Below are 19,868 nucleotides of genomic sequence, written 5' to 3' on the forward strand. Positions count from 1 at the left end.
GCTGCATGGTTGCGGAAGCTCTTCAGTGAGCTATTTGTACACATGATGAATACCACCGTGATTCTCTGTGACAACCTAAGGTAGGATTCGATTATTGAGGAATCTCATATTCGATGATTGCTCCAGTAGATAGACATCAGATACTGAAATATCTAGGATATGGTAAGTCGATGAGTAAGGAGGCTCCATCACACTGAGATGATGTACAGGTCGCTACACTTTGTCAAAGCCCCGAGGAAAGATCAAATTTGTGATTTTCCCGAATGACTTGGAGTCGTTGAGAGACCCTTGTAAAAGGGTCCTGCATGTTGTATACATTGAGCTCTAGGAGCTCTAAGGCTTGCGGTTCTTACTGGAGCAACATACAACCATAGGGTGACTCACCCTCCCCTGGTGGTGCGCACTGGACAGGATGATTCGCTCTCTTGTGGGATAGGATGATTCGCTTTCCTGTGGAAAATATGATTCGCTCTCTTGTGTAGCAGGATGATTAGTTCTCTTGTGAGGTCTAGATGATGTGTTCTCCATGATGATTGTGTAGCAGGATGATTATTTCTTCTATGAGGTCTGGATGATGTGTTCCTCATGACAATTGTGTAGCAGGATGATTAGTTCTCTTATGAGGTCTGAATGATGTGTTCTCCATGACGATTGTGTAGCAGAATGATTAGTTCTCCCGAGTCCTGTGAGGCCTGGATGTTGTGTTCTCCATGGCGATTGTGGAACAGGATGATTCGCTCTCCTATGGGCCAGGATGATTAGTTCTCCATGGCATCCACTAGACAGGATGATTTGCTCTCCTGTGGACAGGATGATTAGTTCTCCTGTCAAGGCATCCTACCCATGCAGTCCGGGACTCATGGGAAGTACCTCTCATCTGATCAATGAACAGGGAAATGAGGATAGGGACCATAGTAGTACTGATGGACGCATCGTTGTATCTACTGTACTCCCTATGCTAGGATGACCTTCATTGATCTGGGATCAATGATACTGGTTTGGGACCAATTGTAGGAGTTATACCCACTATGACACTGACTTCGGGTCAGTAGAGGACTGGTCTGGGACCAGTGGTACATACTCTGAGACTGACTTCGAGTCAGTAAAGGACTAGTCTGGGACCATTGAGAGTGGTACATACTATGACATTGACTTCGGGTCAGTTAAGGACTGGTCTGGGACCAGTAGTACACACTCTGAGACTAACTTCGGGTCAGTGTAGAATGGTATGAGACGTTCTCGATCAATTCTTATTCTTCATGGTTCAACAAAGAAGAGCTGAGCATAGCAGAGCTGAGCAGAGTAGAGCTGAGCAAAGCAGAACTGAGCAAAGCTAAGCTGAGCTGAGCAAAGCAGAGCTGAGCAGAACAAAGCAATGTAGGGCATTGATAACAAAGATAGTACAGTCGGACATATAGATCAGCCGATGGAGTTCTCCCTAGTTGAGGGGGAGTGTTAAAATTGGCAACTAGGGCCAAACTCCATGTGGGTCATCTTATTTATGACAGCTGATATTTTTATTGGATCCCTCTCATCGAGCGGTGTAGGATAGTATTCATGTAGTTATGAATTTATTTATGTTATAAGACAAATTGTCAAGTCGGCCAACAACTTGTGTAGGCTCAGAAGCCCAATAGTCACATCTATTCATCATCTACTTTTTAGTATAAATATAGAGGACTTGAAATCATTTGTAATACATATACTCTTCATCTGTGGTCTCCTCCTCTCCATGTGTTTGGGTTTTGGTGAAGGAGAGACACAATGAAGATATGCTGGCCTAAAGGTGAAGCCCTAACTGCAGTCACAAAAGAGGCATAGAAGGAGCCTTACCACAAGTCCTATTTATAGCCCTATATCCGCAGACAAAGAAGGCTTCTATACGCTACACAAAGGAGAACTAAACAGACCTAATCTATCCACTATTATGGAGTCCCTTATCTGTTGTACAAGAGGCCCTTACACGCAGTCATGGAGGAGCCCTAATACGCTGCCTAAAGAATTCAAAGATCAGGGAGACTTATACGTTGTTCATGATGGAGACTTATATGTTGTTCATAATGGAGACACATACGCAGATCAGGAAGACTTATACGTTGTTCATGATGAAGATATTCCTACGCAGTCATGAAGACTCATAACCTTTATACATTATATGCAGGGCATAGAGATATTCCTACGCAGTTATGAAGACTCATACGCAATCAATGGTGACACTCAAACACAGTCAAAGGAGACATGTAAAACGCAGTCAAAGGGGACATGTAACACACAACTTCCTCTCTGAAATTCCGAGTATGGTAGCCACAGTCAAGAAGTGAACTGAACTCAGGTACAAGGACCAGCATTCAAGGGTGATAGAGAGCAGCAAGGTCACCTAATAAACAATCTGAGCATAGAGATGTCTCTGAGGTACAGTCGTAACTAGGAGGCATAATGATGAACAACAGTGATAGAATGGCATACCTGTAGCAACCCTATCACAATGAACAACAGTGATAGAATGGCATATATGTAGCAACCCTATCACAATGAACAACAAAGGATGAACAATCTTAGATCATGATGATGAAAGATGCAGCATCATGGGCATAGGGGGCAGCACAATGATGAATGAGACAGCATGATGCAGCATGATGGTGCTACACGGTAAGGTGCAACAAATGGATGAGATGCAACACTAAGATAGGTGAAGGAGTCACCTTAGAGAATCAGTTGAAGCAATATGTCTTCAACTGATCTCATGCGATATCAAAAGTCAAGTATGGAATTCTATTGTAAATGTACTATCTCTCTCACTTTCTCTGCTGAACTATGAAGAACATAAAATAAGAATTGATCAAGGGTTTCCCCACGTTGTGGGGTTTGTCCCTGGCTAGCGCCACATCGTGTGTCCTCTTGTCTTGGCTTGTCTTCTGCGATTTATGTTTATGTTCTATCTACAGTTTACTCTAATGCTGATGTGATTGCTAATCTAGAAAAGATATCAAGCTAACTGTGAAAATTTAAATAAATTTCTCTAACATAGAACATACCTAAATTTAACAAAGATAATTAATCCTCTTGTACTCCTAGCCTCATAGACACCATTTGAGATCATTAGAGAAATTCTGAGGTCTAAATTGGGCCTCAAAACAAAAATGTACAACCAAAATCAACTTTATAAGAATGAATAGGATTCAAGATGATGATGTCAACCATGGGGGATGATTCACCATTTTTGCACTAAAAAAGTAAAAAGATTAAAAAATGAAAAGAAAACTTCTTTTTCAACTTATCTCCCTACGGTTTTACTCGATTTTCGAGTGGGAGCACTTGTTGGATGTAAGATTTAATTCCTCATACAAGGAGTACCCATGTGGCATAATTTCAGTAGACCCTACTACATTAAAAACGTGATTGCAATCACATTTTTTCATGTATTTCTCACTTTTCATGTAGCAAGGTCCATCGAAAGTATGCAACATAGGTATTTCTTGGATGGGGAATTAAATTTTGCATCCAACAAGTGCTCCTGCTCGAAATTTGAGTAAAATCGTAGGGAGATAAGCTGAAAAAACAACTTTTTCTTTTTTCCCTCTAAAATTTGATGATGTAATATAATATTATTTAATTATTTCCACAATTATTTTATAATATTCCTTAAGAGGCCCATTTTAGACCTGAGAGTTTCTCTAATGTGAACACATGTCTATGCTACAAAAACTAACATACCAATCCAATTGAAGGTTCCAAACCAAGAAATATTGGTTCCATACCAAAACTGGTTATAAATGTCAGAATTGGCTAGTTCCATGCTAAATCGTAAAACTAGCAATGGGGGCCACTTGAACTTAATTTAATAAAAAATAAAAATAAAACATTAAACCTGACCCTAGTCCCCCCACCCCCCATGCTATCTAAAGAGGTCCCGACCCTCCATTTCTCTTACACAATTCATTTGAGCAATTTGGAGTTGATGATTGTGGATACCATCTCTTTCATATCATCTCATTTATTGTTATGTTTAGTGGATATGGAGGTTTTTGGCTAGTGGCATTGTGCTAAGGCTTATGGAACTGGTGTTTCTAGATTCAATTTTTTTAGTCATTGATTCAAAAATTTTGGGCTACTAGCATCACCCTAAGGGCTATGGATCTAGGGTTTCTAGATATGAGTTTTTCAGTAGTTAATCTACAGTTTTTGGTCTGGTGGCATTTGCCCAAGCACTATAGAACTAGGGTTTTCATAGTTGATCTTTTTCGTCAATGAAAGTAGAGATTTATTGCTAGTGGCGTTGCCCGAGGGGATCTGAAACTAGTGTTTCCATATCTGAATTTTTCAGCAGTTGATCATGATATTTTTCACTAATTGCATTTTCCTAATGGATGCAAAACTAGGGTTTTTCGCTTTTCTCTTTTGTTGGGTTTAACTATCTTTCAAGCCCAACACTATCTTCCTTCATTTTTGTAGCATAATTTCTCTTTGTAGCATAATTTTTCTTCAACTAAAGCTTCCACCATCCTAGTGCAAATTTTATTGGAAGAAGTTGGTACTATTTTCCTTCTTTTATTCTAATCAAGGTGACTTTTGCATACCTATTTCCCTCATCTTTTTACATATTGGTCTCTAAATGTATTTTTCTTCCTAGTAAATGAGGTTGCTAATTTTTAAGTTGATTATAGGGAGAAGAAACATATTTTCATTTTTTGTCACAAGGAGCGATATTTCTCCATGTCTTGGATGGTTTGTCTTTATCTAATTGAAGAACTTGCAACATTAACAATTTGTTGCAATGATGTTTAAGGCAATAGTATATTGATTTGGAGAAGGGATCTATGGATGCATATGGAAGAACTCCTTTGTCCTAACATTCAATCTAAATTGAACGGATACCCACACCCAAGGCAAGGATGCTTGAACTCATCCCAAGTTCCTCTCTCCTATATTGAATTCGAGACTGGGGATCTCTTGTAATGAACCCAAAAGAAGTGTTCTTCACTAAAGATCTTGGTTCTTCCTAGTAGGTAAGTAGGGACGATAAAGCAAAAAAAGCACCTGAACTGTGATTTTGGGTACTTTTGGCTACTCCAGGGTCATGTCCTCCAAAAAAAATGTTCTTTATTTAGAGAGCCCAAAATTGCAAGGATATGTTTGGTCCCTCCCCCAAAACCCTACTCCTTCACTTACCTCACACCCTCATGCACTCAAAATGTTATAATCATCCTCTTACTTTTTCATATTTAATAGTGAAAGGAGAAAATTTCCAACAATGAATGGAAAAAACTATCCAATAGTGAATGGATTTTGGTTCTCTATTCTTGCTAAAAATCTGTGGAGAACTGTAGATAGTGAAGTGGTAAAATGGACTGAATATAGTATGACATAAGTACTTGCCATTTGGTTTAAATATTTCTAGCTCAAGAGACGAGGCCTATTAATGTTAAATTCAATGTTCAAATGATAATGATAAAATTGTTTGTTCAACGCTTTTCTAATACTCGTATAATTTTTCAAAACTGCAATGAAGAATTGTGCATGTTTTTGTTGGTACTCTCTAAAAATGATAATATACAATGTGTAAGGCTTTTTGTTTTTAAATTTTTTTATATTTTTTTCCATAAAGATGTATATAGATAATGCACCCTTGATGAACCTGAGTTCCTCACTTCAAAGGGTGCTGCACTAGTCTCTCCCCATCCTCAAACGCATGTGTACCTATATATATATATATGAATGTTGAAAAGTAGGCATTGGCAATAAATCGGCGAGGCTCTTGAAAACACATTTTTGGCAAACCTTGGCAAAAAAATTGGTATAAATCAGCAAACCGCAGCAAACATTAAAAAATACAATATATATATATATATAGATATTAGATTTTTAAACATATAAAGAAACAACAACATAAAATAAACACATTGGCACATAAATATGAAGAAACCGTTGATATATTTATGATGTAGTGGATGTCAAATAAAAATGATATATCAAAGGTGATATTAAATCATGTTGATCTCTAATAATTGTCCAATCAAAGTCTCAAATGGGGAGAACCAATACAAAATAACATCACATATAAATGTATTTCATCATCATAAGTTATATATACAATGGAAAAACAAACAAAACTAGTACCTAGCTATCTGAGATCAGTGCCCTCTCCCCCTTTTATGGGAAAAGATGATGGGTTGTTTGCTAGGCCTGCCCCTAGTAGTAGAAGGCCCTGGCCCTGCACCTAATGTCAAATGATGACTGCTAGGTATGGAATTGTGGTCTTCTATATATGTAGAAGATGGTGTTAGTGCTGCCACATTCTTGTCCTCCTCTTACTCCTCTTGTTGCTACTGCTCCTCCACTGAGTCCTCATGCTGCCCCTGTACGGCTAATGGTTCCTCATCTAACCATGTAGGTGAGTCCTCCATGATCTAAACCTCAAACTCCACCCTTCACTTAGACACATCAATATTGTCTAAGGAAATGACATCCACATCTAGTGGTTTCTCTATTTGCTTCACTCGTAGTCAAAATTGTAATGGACATACACCAAGTCATGAAGGCATGAGAACTCCAACCTGTATGAGTGTCATAAAAAAATTAACAAGTCTTGACACTTGAGGGTCATAGATTACAATAATGTAATTGCTCAATTAAAGTTCAAAGTTATAACCTGTTGTGCTTCTTTGAGTGTATTTTCTCAAATAAACTCCAATTGCACTCACACCCCACAACGCTATACGTCTAACTGAGGAAAAGTGTGGGGTTGAGGAAAAGTGTTGCTGCATGAATGGGTCGATGAAGCATATTTGTCCACTGACTATCAATCACATCCCATAACATCATCTATCTATTAAACCTAGTGAAACCATTGTCCACATAATAAGCACAAATAGTCTCTTTGGCCCTATCCATGGCCTCATACAAATAAGCCATTGTAGGCTTATCGCCATCTCTGTATCTCATAACCTTTACTATAGGTTCACTAACTGAAAACACTTCTACTCCTTGTCAAAAGGAGTTGGTGTACTCCAATTTTCCAATGGCTCTCCCATCCTGTCTCCTTTTGTATCTACAATCATGCCACTGATTAGAACAAACATTTGCTTCAACTCAAACTGACATTGAAGAAAAGGTCAAATAGCATTGAAGTTGGTGGAGTGATTGCAGGACACAACAACTCCCTGTTTCTGGTGCATCTACTCATGAGGCTAAGAACAAAAACATGTTATATATGAACTTGGGGATGCTCTTATCCATATCAATCACCTCCTTGATGGAGGAGAGTTTCCCCATATCCTCTAGCATCAACTCAATACATTGTGTTGCGCATGGAGTCCAAAACAATGAGCGGTGCTTGTCCATAAGCATCCTACCAGCAACCACATATTTAGATACATTATCTGTTACGGCTTGCACCACATTCTGCACACCAATGCCTTGGATGAACCCATCTAACAACTCACATATCAATGTTGCGTCTTTTATATGTGCTAATGGATCCACTGATTTAATAAACACGATACTTTTAGGACAATGTACCAAGAAATTTACAAGGGTCCTACCCTTCAATCTGTCCAACCATCAAACATCACTATGAATCTGAGACCTCTCATGACTACTTTAACTCCGCCAATCTACAGTTGATGTCCTTTTATGCTTGAAGAAGTGGCCCCCGCAACTCCTCATATGTAGCACTTTTGTACCATGGGCCCACAACAGGAATAACATCACACATCATCGACCAACATGGATTGTTTTCGGTGATGCTGAGAGGTAAGTCACTCTAGTAAAGACATGTTAAAATTCGCAACTAGGGCCAAACTCCATGTGGGTCATCTTATTTATGGTCGCTGATATTTTTCATGGATTCCTCTCGTCGAGAGGTGTAGGATTGATCTAACAATCATCCGATTCCGACATGTATTCATGGAGATATGAATTTATTTGTATTTCTTGACAATTTGTCAAGGTCGGCCAGCAAGTAAAATAGTGTTGCACACCCCTAGCTAAACCTCAACGTGGCATATAAGTAGAGGAGACCTTGAGGCATTAGCTCACTCATCTCACCATCTCATTCCTCTCTCTCCTAGTCTCTTGGGTATGCATAGGAGGAGGAAGACTCACGTGGGAGAAAAGGAAGGACGTAGGCCAGTTTTGGGACAGCGTTGACCTAGGGCTGACTGTGGAGCAGCAAGGGTATATTATGCATGTGTTTGACCAACGAAGAGGAAGGTGACTGCGTTCTTGGGTTGGGCAGCCTCTCCTAGGCTAGCCGCATTGCTGGACAGCCTGCGTTGACCTGTTGGAGGACATGTTTGGGACAACGTTGACTGGTTAGGGCTGACTGCAGTATTGTTGTAGCATTGACTATTGTTTTGACCTCCTTCCATTGACTATTTTGGGCTGCTATTTATTGTTGTAGGAGGCCGATTTCTCCTAGGTTGCCTTGAGGACATTTGGAGCTAATTGATCAACCTTGTCATTGTTGTTCAAAGCTTTCATTAATGTTGTTGTAAATCACAAATTTGTGACATTGTACTATCTCTCTCTCTCTCTCTCTCTCTACTGAATTATTGAAGAATATAGAAGAATTTATCAAAGGGTTTCCCCGCATTGGGGTTTGTCCCTGGCTGGTGGCACATCTTGTGTCTCTTATCTTGGCTTGTCTTCGGTTGTTTACATTTATGTTCTATCTGCATTTTACTATCATGTTGATGTGATTGCATACTAGAAATTGATATCGGGCTAATAAGAAGAATTGAAGTAAATTGCTCTTAAGCATAGAACATACCATAAATTAGCATGGTATCAGAGTTGAGGTGGAGACAAAGCCCAAGCAAGAGCAAGAGCAATCATTGAAGATAGTTGGAAAAGTCAAAAGGCATCACGGGTTCCTCAACACACTTCCCCACTGAAGACAAGCTCCGTGAGAAGTTTGACTATCATGGATGGAAGATGTCTCTTGATTTGACATTGGAAGAGCAGGAAGTGTTGGACTATGTGAGGGGCAGAATTACAGAGCCTCCATCAAATGCATCGGCTGCTACAAGGAACAAGTACACTAAGGGTGAAGTCAAAGCAAAGAAGATCATTCGGGACTCAATTGACAAGCGTCTGGTGGCCTACATTTCCGAGTTGAACACCTCCAAGGAGATCTACGATAAACTGGTAAGCTTGTTTAAAGTTAGTGATGCAAATCAAGTTTTGTCCCTCAAAAATAAGCTGAAGGATATTAAGAAGGGCAAGGATGAGGATATTCAATCCTAATTCTTAAGGATCACTAAGATCAAGAATGATCTCCTATCGATTGGAGAAGTCATTTCTAACAGGGAACTAACTATCACTACCCTTGGAGGGCTCCCATCCGAATGGTATGTATTTAGAACCACTCTTCTCAACAATGAGCGAATTCCGAGATTTAAGGAATTGATGGCAAGATGCATTCAAGAAGAGACAAGGATGGTGGAGCAAGAAATGCCTTCAAGCAAAGGCAATCCCACTTCTTTCTCCTCTCATGCCAAAAGAAGAAATAATTCTGGGTCTAAAGGTCACTTCAAAGGAAAGACCGGATCAAAATGTGGAAGGAAGGGAAGATGCTTCGTTTGCAATAAATTTGGCCACTATGTGAGGGAGTGTCCAATAGAAAGGACACATCACATGACGATGATCAAAATCACTCCCAGGGCAACTCCAACTACTATCAAAGGAATGGCAGCTTCAATGGCAAAGGAAAGAGAAATGCAGGAAATTAAGGAAGTGGTCAACCCTCCAAGAAAGCAAGGAACTCCAGGTATGAATCAAATATTGTTAACAATAAGCAAAATGAATATTATCTAATATCGACCCTCTCCACTACCTCTCCTTCGAACTCGTTGGGCAATTGGCTTATTGATAGTGGTGCCTCAAGGCACTTCATTGGTTATAAGGAAGCTCTCTCTAATCTGATAGAGAAGGAGACAAACTTGGAGATTATTCTTGTAGACAATTCCACCTATCCCGTAAAGGGTGTAGGGAATGTTACTCTTTAATTAAATCAGGGTAACACAATTCATTTGCAAGAAGTCTTATATGTGCCTGATCTCAAGAAGAACCTGGTGTCCATTTCGGCAATGGAAGATAGGCTACAAGGTGGCCTTCATCGATGGAAAGTTACGTGTGTGGAAAAAGAATTTTAAAGATGCTTTCACTCTTGGGTTTCGGGTTGACTCTTTATATCAAGTTGGAGGAAGTCCTCTGGGAGTCATGTCTTGTGACACATCTTTACAATCTGAACTATGGAACTAGAGGTTTGCCCACCTTCATTATAAGGCTCTACCCGATGTAAGACAAATGGTGACAGGGATGCCCAAGTTCAAAGTAGAGCATGAAGGTGTATGTCCAAAATATGCCAAAGGAAAGCTCAAAAGGGGACCATTTCCCCCAAGTTGTAGGAAGACCTCCGACATTTTGCAGTTGGCTCACTCCAACATATCTGGTATGATGACCGTGAACTCTTTGGGAGGATATCTATATTATCTCACTTTTATAGATGATTATTCTCGCAAGACTTGGATATACTTCTTGACAAAGAAGGATGAAGTGTTCTCCTGGTTCTGTCACTTCAAAGCCTTGATCGAGAATCAAACCGAGAAGAGAATCAAGATCTTAAGCAATGATAATGGGACCGAGTATGAATCCAATGAGTTCCATGACTTTTGCAAAGAAGTTGGCATTAAGAGGGAGACCACAACACCATACACTCCTAAGCAGAATGGTGTGGTGGAAAGGAAGAACCATACGATTTTGGAAGCCGTTCATTCCATGCTCCATGAACAAAGGCTTCCAAAGTTTCTATGGGCCGAAGCTACGAATACCGCCGTATATGTTCAAAACCGATGCCCTCATCAAGCATTGGATTCCAAGACTCCCGAAGAAATGTTCATTGGTAAGAAACCTGATGTCTCTCATTTTAGAATTTTTGGAAGTCTCGTATATTTTCATGTGCTGAAAGAGAAAAGAAGCAAATTGGGTGCATCTGGAAAGAAGGGAATCTTTGTGGGCTATAGCGAAACTTCTAAGGACTATAGAATCTATGTGGCTGGTTAAAGGGAAGTAGAGATAAGTCATGATGTCACATTTGACGAAGATATGGCTCTTAGCAAGGTTGACAATCTTCCTATTCTAAGGAAAGATAAAGAAACTGACACCAGGAAGCCAGATGAGAAAGAAGATGAAATGGTGCCCGATGTGGAAGAACCTATGGATCCTATTGATCCCCCTCTGCAAGAGCCTTCCTCTTCTAAGAAGAGGCCCTCATGGCTTAAGGGGACACTTGATAATGCCGAGGGACATATTGCACCGAGAGGGACTTTCCATGAAAGTAAGAAGCTGACCAGGTATCAAGGATACTTGACTATTATGAGAACCATCATTCAAAATGAGTTTTCATCATTCGAAGAAGTCATGAAGCATCAAGTATGGAAGCATTCTATGAATGATAAATACAAGTCCATCATAAAGAATGATGTCTGGGATGTGATCCCCAAACCCCAGGACAAAATAATTTTCATCTCAAAGTGGCTTTACAAAATAAAGCATGGAGTCGATGGGAGTGCCGAAAAGTATAAGGCTCGCTTTGTTGCTCGAGGCTTCTCTCAAAAGGAAAGTGTGGACTATGATGATATATTTGCACATGTTGCCCAATACACCACTATCCGCTTGATCATAGCCCTTGCTGCTTCGCTAGGATGGAACCTACATCAGATGGATGTCAAGACCGCGTTCTTCCATGGTTCAATTAAAGAGGAAGTTTATGTGGAACAACCCAAGGAGTTTGAGATTCATAATTGGGAATCTCACGTATGCAAGTTGAAGAAAACTCTCTATGGGTTGAAGCAAGCACCCCGAGCTTGGTATCAGAGGATCGATAACTAATTGATGAAGTTGGGATTCACTAGGAGTGAAGCCGATCCAAACCTTTACTTTAAGGTTGAGGATGATAAGCCTCTCATACTGGTGTTGTATGTTGATGACCTCTTTCTGACAGGTGCAAACCCTCTCATTTACAAATGTAAGAGGGAGTTGGCTTCCGAATTTGAGATGAAGGACCTAGGACTAATGCACTATTTCCTAGGGCTGGAAGTCTGGCAAAAGGCAGGAGAAATTTTCCTATCTCAAGGAAAATACGTCATGAAGATATTGGAGAGATTTGGTATGGTGGATTGCAAGCTCGTGACTATCCTGATGGAGCTTAACTTCAAGAAGTTATGCGATAGTGTTGTCAGACCTGTTTTGGGAAATGCTTCTGAGTATCATCAACTCATAGGAGCATTGATGTTCTTGGTGAACTCCCATTCGGATATATGTTTTGCAGTCAACACGGTGAGCCTCATCACTCACATTGGATCGGTGCCAAGAATCTTTTGAGATATCTTCGGGGCACAATCACTCATGGGTTGAGATACATTGCCGGATATGTGAGGCTACATGGATATTGCGACACTAATTGGACAGGCAGTATGGTGGACTGGAAGAGCACTTCCTGGTGTTGTTTCTCTTTGGGTTTTGCCTCGATATCCTGGATGAGCAGGAGGCAAAAGTCGGTGGCTTTGAGCACCGCTGAGGCAGAGTACATCGCTGCGAGTATGGCCTCCTATGAGGTTGTTTGGTTGAGGAAGCTCTTCAATGAGCTATTTGGACATACATTGGATACTACGGTGATCCTCTATGAGAACCAGAGTGGGATTCATTTGTCCGAGAATCCTGTATTTCATGATCACTCCATGCACATCGATATCAGGTACCAATTTATTCGGGATATGGTACAACAAGGAGCAATAAGGCTCCATCATATCGAGACAGATGAGCAGGTCGCTGACATTCTGACGAAACCCCTAGGAAAGGTCAAATTCTTGACTTTCCGTGAATGACTAGGAGTCGTTGACAGGCCCTCTTATGAGGGTCCTGTATGATGCATATATTGAGCTCTGGGAGCTCCGGGGGGCTTGGGGTACTTCTTGGAGCGATGAGCGACCATAGGGTGACTCACCCTCCCCTAGTGGTGCGCTATGTATAGGGTAAATGATTCAGCCTTCCCCTATGATACCCCGTGGCGACATGTAGGCAGGATGAGTGGTTCATCCTTCTCCTGCCGAGACATCCTAGCCATGCAATCCGAGACTCATGGGAAGTACCTCTCATTTGGCCAATGAGTAGGGAAATGAGGATAGGGACCATAGTAGTATCGATGGATGCATTGTGTATCTACCGTACTTCCTATGCTAGGATAACATTGATCTAGGATCAATTGGAACTGACTTCGGGTCAGTAAGGGTGATATAACTCACTCTCTCTTGGAACTAGCTTCGGGTTAGTAAGAGTGTTATTAGACACTCTCCTTTTTATCTGGGACTGTCTTCGGGTCAGTAGAGGATGGTATGTTACATTCTCGATCATTTCTTCATCTTCATAGTTCAACAGAGTAGAGTAGAGCCGAGTAGTGCAGGGCAGTGCATTTGATGGTAGAGATAGTACCAACAAACAGATGGATTAGCAGATGGAGTTCTCCCTAGTTGAGAGGGAGTGTTAAAATTTGCAACTAGGGCCAAACTCCATGTGGGTCATCTTATTTATGGTAGCTGATATTTTTCATGGATTCCTCTCGTTGAGAGGTGTAGGATTGATTTAACGATCATCTGATTCCTACATGTATTCATGGAGATATGAATTTATTTGTATTTCTTGACAATTTGTCAAGGTCCAACAGCAAGCAAAATAGTGTTGCACACCCCCAACTAAACCTCAATGTGGCATATAAGTAGAGGAGACCTTGAGGCATTAGCTCATTCATCTCACCATCTCATTCCTCTCTCTCCTAGTCTCTTGGGTATGCATTGGAGGAAGACTCTCACGTGGGAGAAAAGGAAGGACGCAGGCCAGTTTTGGGACAATGTTGACCTAGGGCTGACTGTGGAGCAGCAGGGGTATGTTATGCACGCGTTTGACCAGCGAAGAGGAAGGTGACTGCATTCTTGGGTTGGGCGGCCTCTCCTAGGCTAGTCGCATTGTTGGACAACTTGCATTGACCTGTTGAGGGACATGTGTGGGACAACGTTGACTGGTTAGGGTTGACTGCAGTACTGCTGTAGCATTGACTATTGTTTTGACCTCCTTCCATTGACTGTTTTGGGCTGCTATTTTATTGTTGTAGGAGGTCGAGTTCTCCTAGGTTGTCTTGAGGACATTTGGAGTTGATTGATCAGCCTTGTCATTGTTGTTCAAAGGTTTCATTACTGCTGTTGTAAATCATATATTTGTGATATTATACTATCTCTTTCTCTCTGTTGAATTATTGAAGAATATAGAAGAATTGATCAAAGGGTTTCCCCGCATTAGGGTTTGTCTTTGGCTGGTGCCACATCTTGTGTCTCTTGTCTTGGCGTGTCTTCTGTTGTTTACATTTATGTTCTATCTGCATTTTACTATCATGTTGATGTGATTGCAAACTGGAAATTGATATTGGGCTAATAAGAAGAATTGAAGTAAATTTCTCTTAAACATAGAACATACCATAAATTAACAAGACAACTCCCCATAACTCTGTCATCATGGTTGTGTTGCACGTTTGGTTCATGGAACAAAAAATGATGACCTCGTAGTAACATCAGTAGGTGAATTTGTGTAACCCCTCCCACTACCTTAGGCTCAGTCTGGGAAGCAAATAGTCCTGAATATCTACCTGCACATTCAAACTTGTTTCCAGTTGCCTCTTCTTTCCTTCTGTCTTTTGCCTCAATTGCATCATATGTAGCTCTCATAAGCTCTAGGCTAGATTTATCACAAAGCCCAACATCATGTCCGGGGAGTCTAGCCAGATGGTATTTCAATCAGGAAACCCCTCTTGTCATCTTGGCCCCACACAATTTACAACTTAGCATTTGCCAATTTGTCCCACCATCAAGTTCCCCATACTGCCAAAATGGGTCCAAGGGCTTTGGCATATTTGTAGTGGAAGTGTTTAATGGACTTCAAAATTCAATCCTACGACACTAAAAAGCCAAAAAAATGGCATTAAACCCCCACTACACAAAAAATAACAGTCTCCTCATTTAAAAAATCAAATTTTTACAAACTTAAATTACACTATTTGCAATAAAAAATGGCAATAAGAGGGTGCATAAGAAAGTTAAAAACAAAAATCAGGCTTGTAGTCCAAATATGAAGAAAACCCTTGCATTGGTTCATGGGCATGAAAATCATAGCAAAGGACAAAAAAAAGAAAGGAAAATGTTGGTAGTCAAAGAGGCACGCAAGTACATGCCTAAATCTATGATATATTGTTTCAACTTCCAAATGGTATGGTGCCATGCATACATACATATAATATATAGTGTTCCAGCTTCCAAATGGTATGATGCCACATGTATGTATGTATGGCATCATACTATTTGGAAGTTGGAACACTAGTGGCCACAATATTGTTCATGTCTGTCACTCAAAAGGGATAAATAATGCCAAAATACAAAACTTCTATGTGCCAAAATACAAAACTTCTATGTTTTTATGATTCTAGTCTCATAGTTTCTTATTTCATGTTGGCTAGAATCATAAACACACTGATAGGCTGCTATAATTTCTGTAAAGATCTCGCATCTACCACATACCGTGACACCAAAAATATCAATGGAAACTGAGCAAGATGCAACGGAAGAAACCTTTGTTATCAAATGTATTTGAAATTTGCAAGGCACCCTTTAATTTTGAGAATTCCATGCATACAGGAGGTCGTTTCAGCTTTAATGGAGACTCAGCAATAACCTTTCTCTGGATGGCAGTGCCTTGACTCTCACTTCTCATAAAATTACTCTACTTGTTGCTAAAAATTTCATCTCAACTTAAAAGTTGCCAAGATATGCAAACAATATATTGAAAGTATGCAATGCAGCAAAACTCATGTTGCATGTACACAATGTGAACAAAAAGTAGATTTAGTAGATTTTGGGTTGTCTGTTCTCTTTCTTGAGCCAATATAGGGATTTTGTAGATTTTGGGTTGTCTGTCCTCTTTCTTGAGCCAATATAGGGATTTTGTAGATTTTGGGTTGTCTGTCCTCTTTCTTGAGCCAATATAGGGATTTTCTTCCTGGAGCAGTGGTGTTCACTTTTTCATCTGATTTTCCAATTTTATCGTCTCTCAATTTTATATTTTCTCTCACATGAATTAATTTCATTTATTATCCTAAGTGCAACCTTAAGATCCCGGACATCAATTAATTGCTATTTAATCTCTCCCTTGCATCAAACTAAGGAGACCAGAATCACTCTATGCATGAGGACCAAAGATGCACAACCTTGGACAGTATCTACAATAGGGACAATTAGGACAAAGCACATAATGCCATTTTCCTGACAGCTGATACTTGTCATTGCAATAAAGCACCACTTCTGCTCCAAGAACTCACCTTACCATTTTCATTTTGTAAAACAAGGAAATCTTATGGAAATTAATGATTTAGCAGATAGTCAGAAACACATTTTAGGACCATGGCTACCATTTTGAAGGAAGTAATGAGAGGATTGGGGTGGGAATTCTCTCTCCATCAATGACTTATTCATGAGGAATGCCAGGAGGATTCTCTCTTATATGCATTGGTTTTATTGGACCATTCCCACACTATTGGGAATCACCATGACCATGACATATGGTAGAGACTTAAGTTTTAAACAATTTCATATGGAGTGAATTAGATGATAAATGCAGTTCAATTTCACTGCTTGTTTATGTTTTGTTTAGCTTGTTTTGACTCAATCCCCAGAGGTAGAGCATTTTTTGAACCGTCTCAGAAGTGAAGTTCTTATTCAATTGAAGAAAAGATATTTTCTCTTCCAATGGACTGCTTGTTTTCTTCCGAGTCTTATCAAATAAGAGAAAATGACAGCTTATCATGACCATTTTTCTTTATATTCATTTCTATTCAAAATAAGACTTTATACATCAACAACTAGTTCATAATAATTCTGGATTCCATGCTTTCCTTCAATATCTCTGAACTTTTCTTACATCTGGTTGTACACATCCTGTTGCAATCTCATTCAAGTTACTATTTTAATTCCAAAGAGTATTTCCTATCACAATTCTTAGCTAGTGTTGAGTTATATATGCATACTAATGAGCATACAACCTAATTGGATTGTTTTGATTGCATAAATAGGTCATCATGGCCACTTGATGGGATGAAGTTCGATACATTAAAGGAGCAACATGCAAAGCGGAATCCAGAAGATTTGGTCGTTGATTATGGTCAGCATCAGCTACAGTCCTTTGTTTTGTTCCCTTGGAGCCTTCTCGTTTAATATTTCATATTAATGTTAACTGTGTAACATTTAATTGCAACAGAGGATCAGTTTGAGTCTCAACCAGAAGAAGAGTACGTACCTTCTGAAGCAGATAACCCAGAAGGAAGTGATCTTTCCGACACTACCGATGAAGAAGATGTCTATGAGGCAGGAGAGGAACGACCCACTGCAGATCTTGGGAGTGGTTGGGGTAGGATTATCTTTTCGCCTGTGAGAAGGGGAAAACGTATCACTATGGATATCTGTCACTCAACAAAGAGAGACGGATCAGAAGGTTCTCTTGATCGTTTAGTTATTGGGAAAAGCAAAAATCCCACTCTTCACCATCAAGCTCGCAGATCCCTTTGGGGAGATTTGTGGCCATTTTAGGGGAATTCGGATGAGATTGATGCTATGGGATAATTTCTCACATGAGAGAAAAGTTTGCGAGTATCTGCTGGTCGTGCTGTCATCACCCATCTGAAGGTTCTTGACTACCAATTGCATTCCTGCTTGCTACCAATAGATTCAGAGATTAAGTCATTTGGGTTGCCTTCCAGGAGCCACTGGTTTCTTAACTCTACCTTCCTTTCATCTGTAATATTTAAATAGTCAAAGCTCATGGTATTAGCTATGATCAGTGCTATGTTCATATTTCCCTAGGTACATGCAACACTGTCATTAATCTGTACTTCCCACCAATTTTGTATAATTTAGATAAAAACACAGCTTGCCAGTCAGCTTCGTTTCTCTTGTGATTATGCAAGCCGGGAAGCAATGTCTGTTCAATCTTAAAAAGTATACAGATATCTATATATCAATGACAATTTCTAGTTCTTTAGGAATTCCAGAAAGCTGCTAAACTTTATTCCTGTCTAATAACAATGAACTGTTACATTAAGAGAGAGATGTCTGTCCTCTGCACTTGGTACATTTTCTCAAAATATAGGCTTTAATGCATTTTGAATAGAATTTATGAGTCAAGTTGCAGCTCTAAACTTGAGACAATAAAACTTTTATGGATATAGGTTGTATGTCCATTGTTTTGCATCACCTTTGCATTTTGCATCACCTTTTAATGCAAGTGGCTGGTGCAGACTTGAGATTTGCAAGTCAAGATGCAGCGCTAAATTTGGGATAATGAAACTTGATGGATATAGGTTTTACGTCCATTCTCTGTTTAATAAAATATCTAGATGGATTTAGATAAGTATTGTTTTGCATCACTACTTTATAATGCAAGCTTAACTAATTGGTGCAGACTTGCCATGGTTTTCGCTAGCATCAACCTCCAAAGCCATGGTGAAAACATGGGTGCCTATTTATGTTTATGCTGTTTGCTTTGCTAGCTGAAAATCACAAAATGTAAATTCATTGAAACAATCCGTTATTTATTTGGACATAATTAATACCATATTTTTGCATGCATTACAGCAAGTTTAGGGTTAAATACTAAATGTATAAAAAATCAATTTGTATGAGATTTCTCTCAATTAACTTTTCAGTCTGGTATTTAAAGTTATCTAGAAGGTACATTAGTAATTGATGTAAATGCAAATAAATCAGGTAAATCCCTCTAGGAGGGGAATTTCCCTTCTAAACTCTCTATATCGCACATACAATTACCATCCTCGCGTGTTTCAAATGATTCATTTCCAATGTCAAATCCCACCGGTGATTGTTTTTGTAGGGCCTTGTTCTATATGGTGATCTGGGTTTGAAACTCCACAGTGGCCATGGGTGATTTTGATGTCTTAGATGCCCTTCAGTTGTTTCTTAGACTACAAATTAGTGTAGCAAGTCACAAACACTTTAGCAAATGAAAAAAATTTATTGATTTCCAGTTGTTGGTGTGCTTAGTGTGTACCTGGTCTCTTCTCCATTTGAGCCATTTGAGCCATTTGAGCCATTTTTTCAAGTTAGCATAGAAAATTAAAAGTTGGCATTATAGTATTGTTTAGGGTGTACATCTTCAACGTTTTCTAGGCATAGTTTTTACTTTTAATTGTAAAATCTGGGAAGATGTTATGGACTGGCCTTTTACAGGATATGCGAAAACCTATGTTGATAATCCAGTGTATAAGCAAGAGTTGAGGCTTTTAGGGCATGGAATGATGTTTTTAACTATTTTTTCAGTCTATATATTGTGAAAGTTATGCTCTCAAACATGGTTTAGTGAATTTGAGATTCTTGTGTGTGTAAATATTTGGCTTCACATGTTGTTTAAAAATGTGTTTTCTTAATATTTTGTGATACAAATTTATCAATGTAAATATCAACAGAAAAAAAAACAAAGAATTATAGCATTGTTGTCAACCAGTTTTATGTAGTACATCATTTGAAGACATCACATTCTTTGCTTGCTATGAGTACAAAAAGGTGAGATTTTTTATATAATGAACAATCAATTTTGGTCGTTTTATATTGTTCTTTGATCAAGTTTTTTTATTGATTGTTTTTTTATCATGTTTTAGAGTTAGGTTATTATGTATACATTACTAAACCAAATTATATCTTAGACAAACAATCAACCACCTCACATTTATATATCGGATTCTGAATTTTGTAGCTGATTAG

General features: G+C 39.3%; 1 protein-coding gene across 2 annotated transcripts in view; it reads left to right on the plus strand.

The window, feature by feature from the left end:
- The window catches only part of LOC149260326 (rsm22-cox11 tandem fusion protein 2, mitochondrial-like), a 500,616-nt gene extending 482,275 nt beyond the window's left edge, over positions 1–18,341 (plus strand). For both annotated transcript variants that reach the window (XM_089420308.1, XM_089420298.1), the window contains exons 12-13: positions 17,168–17,256; positions 17,353–18,341. In XM_089420308.1, the coding sequence (XP_089276434.1) occupies positions 17,168–17,256; positions 17,353–17,681 (418 nt within the window). In that variant the 3' untranslated portion in view covers positions 17,682–18,341. The remainder of the gene's footprint in view (positions 1–17,167; positions 17,257–17,352) is intronic.
- Positions 18,342–19,868: the final 1,527 nt, after the last annotated feature.

This window comes from Pinus tabuliformis, chromosome 6, assembly GCF_031772625.1.
Source record: "Pinus tabuliformis cultivar Carrire ecotype Pingquan chromosome 6, CPIR1, whole genome shotgun sequence".
Lineage (NCBI taxonomy): Eukaryota > Viridiplantae > Streptophyta > Pinopsida > Pinales > Pinaceae > Pinus > Pinus tabuliformis.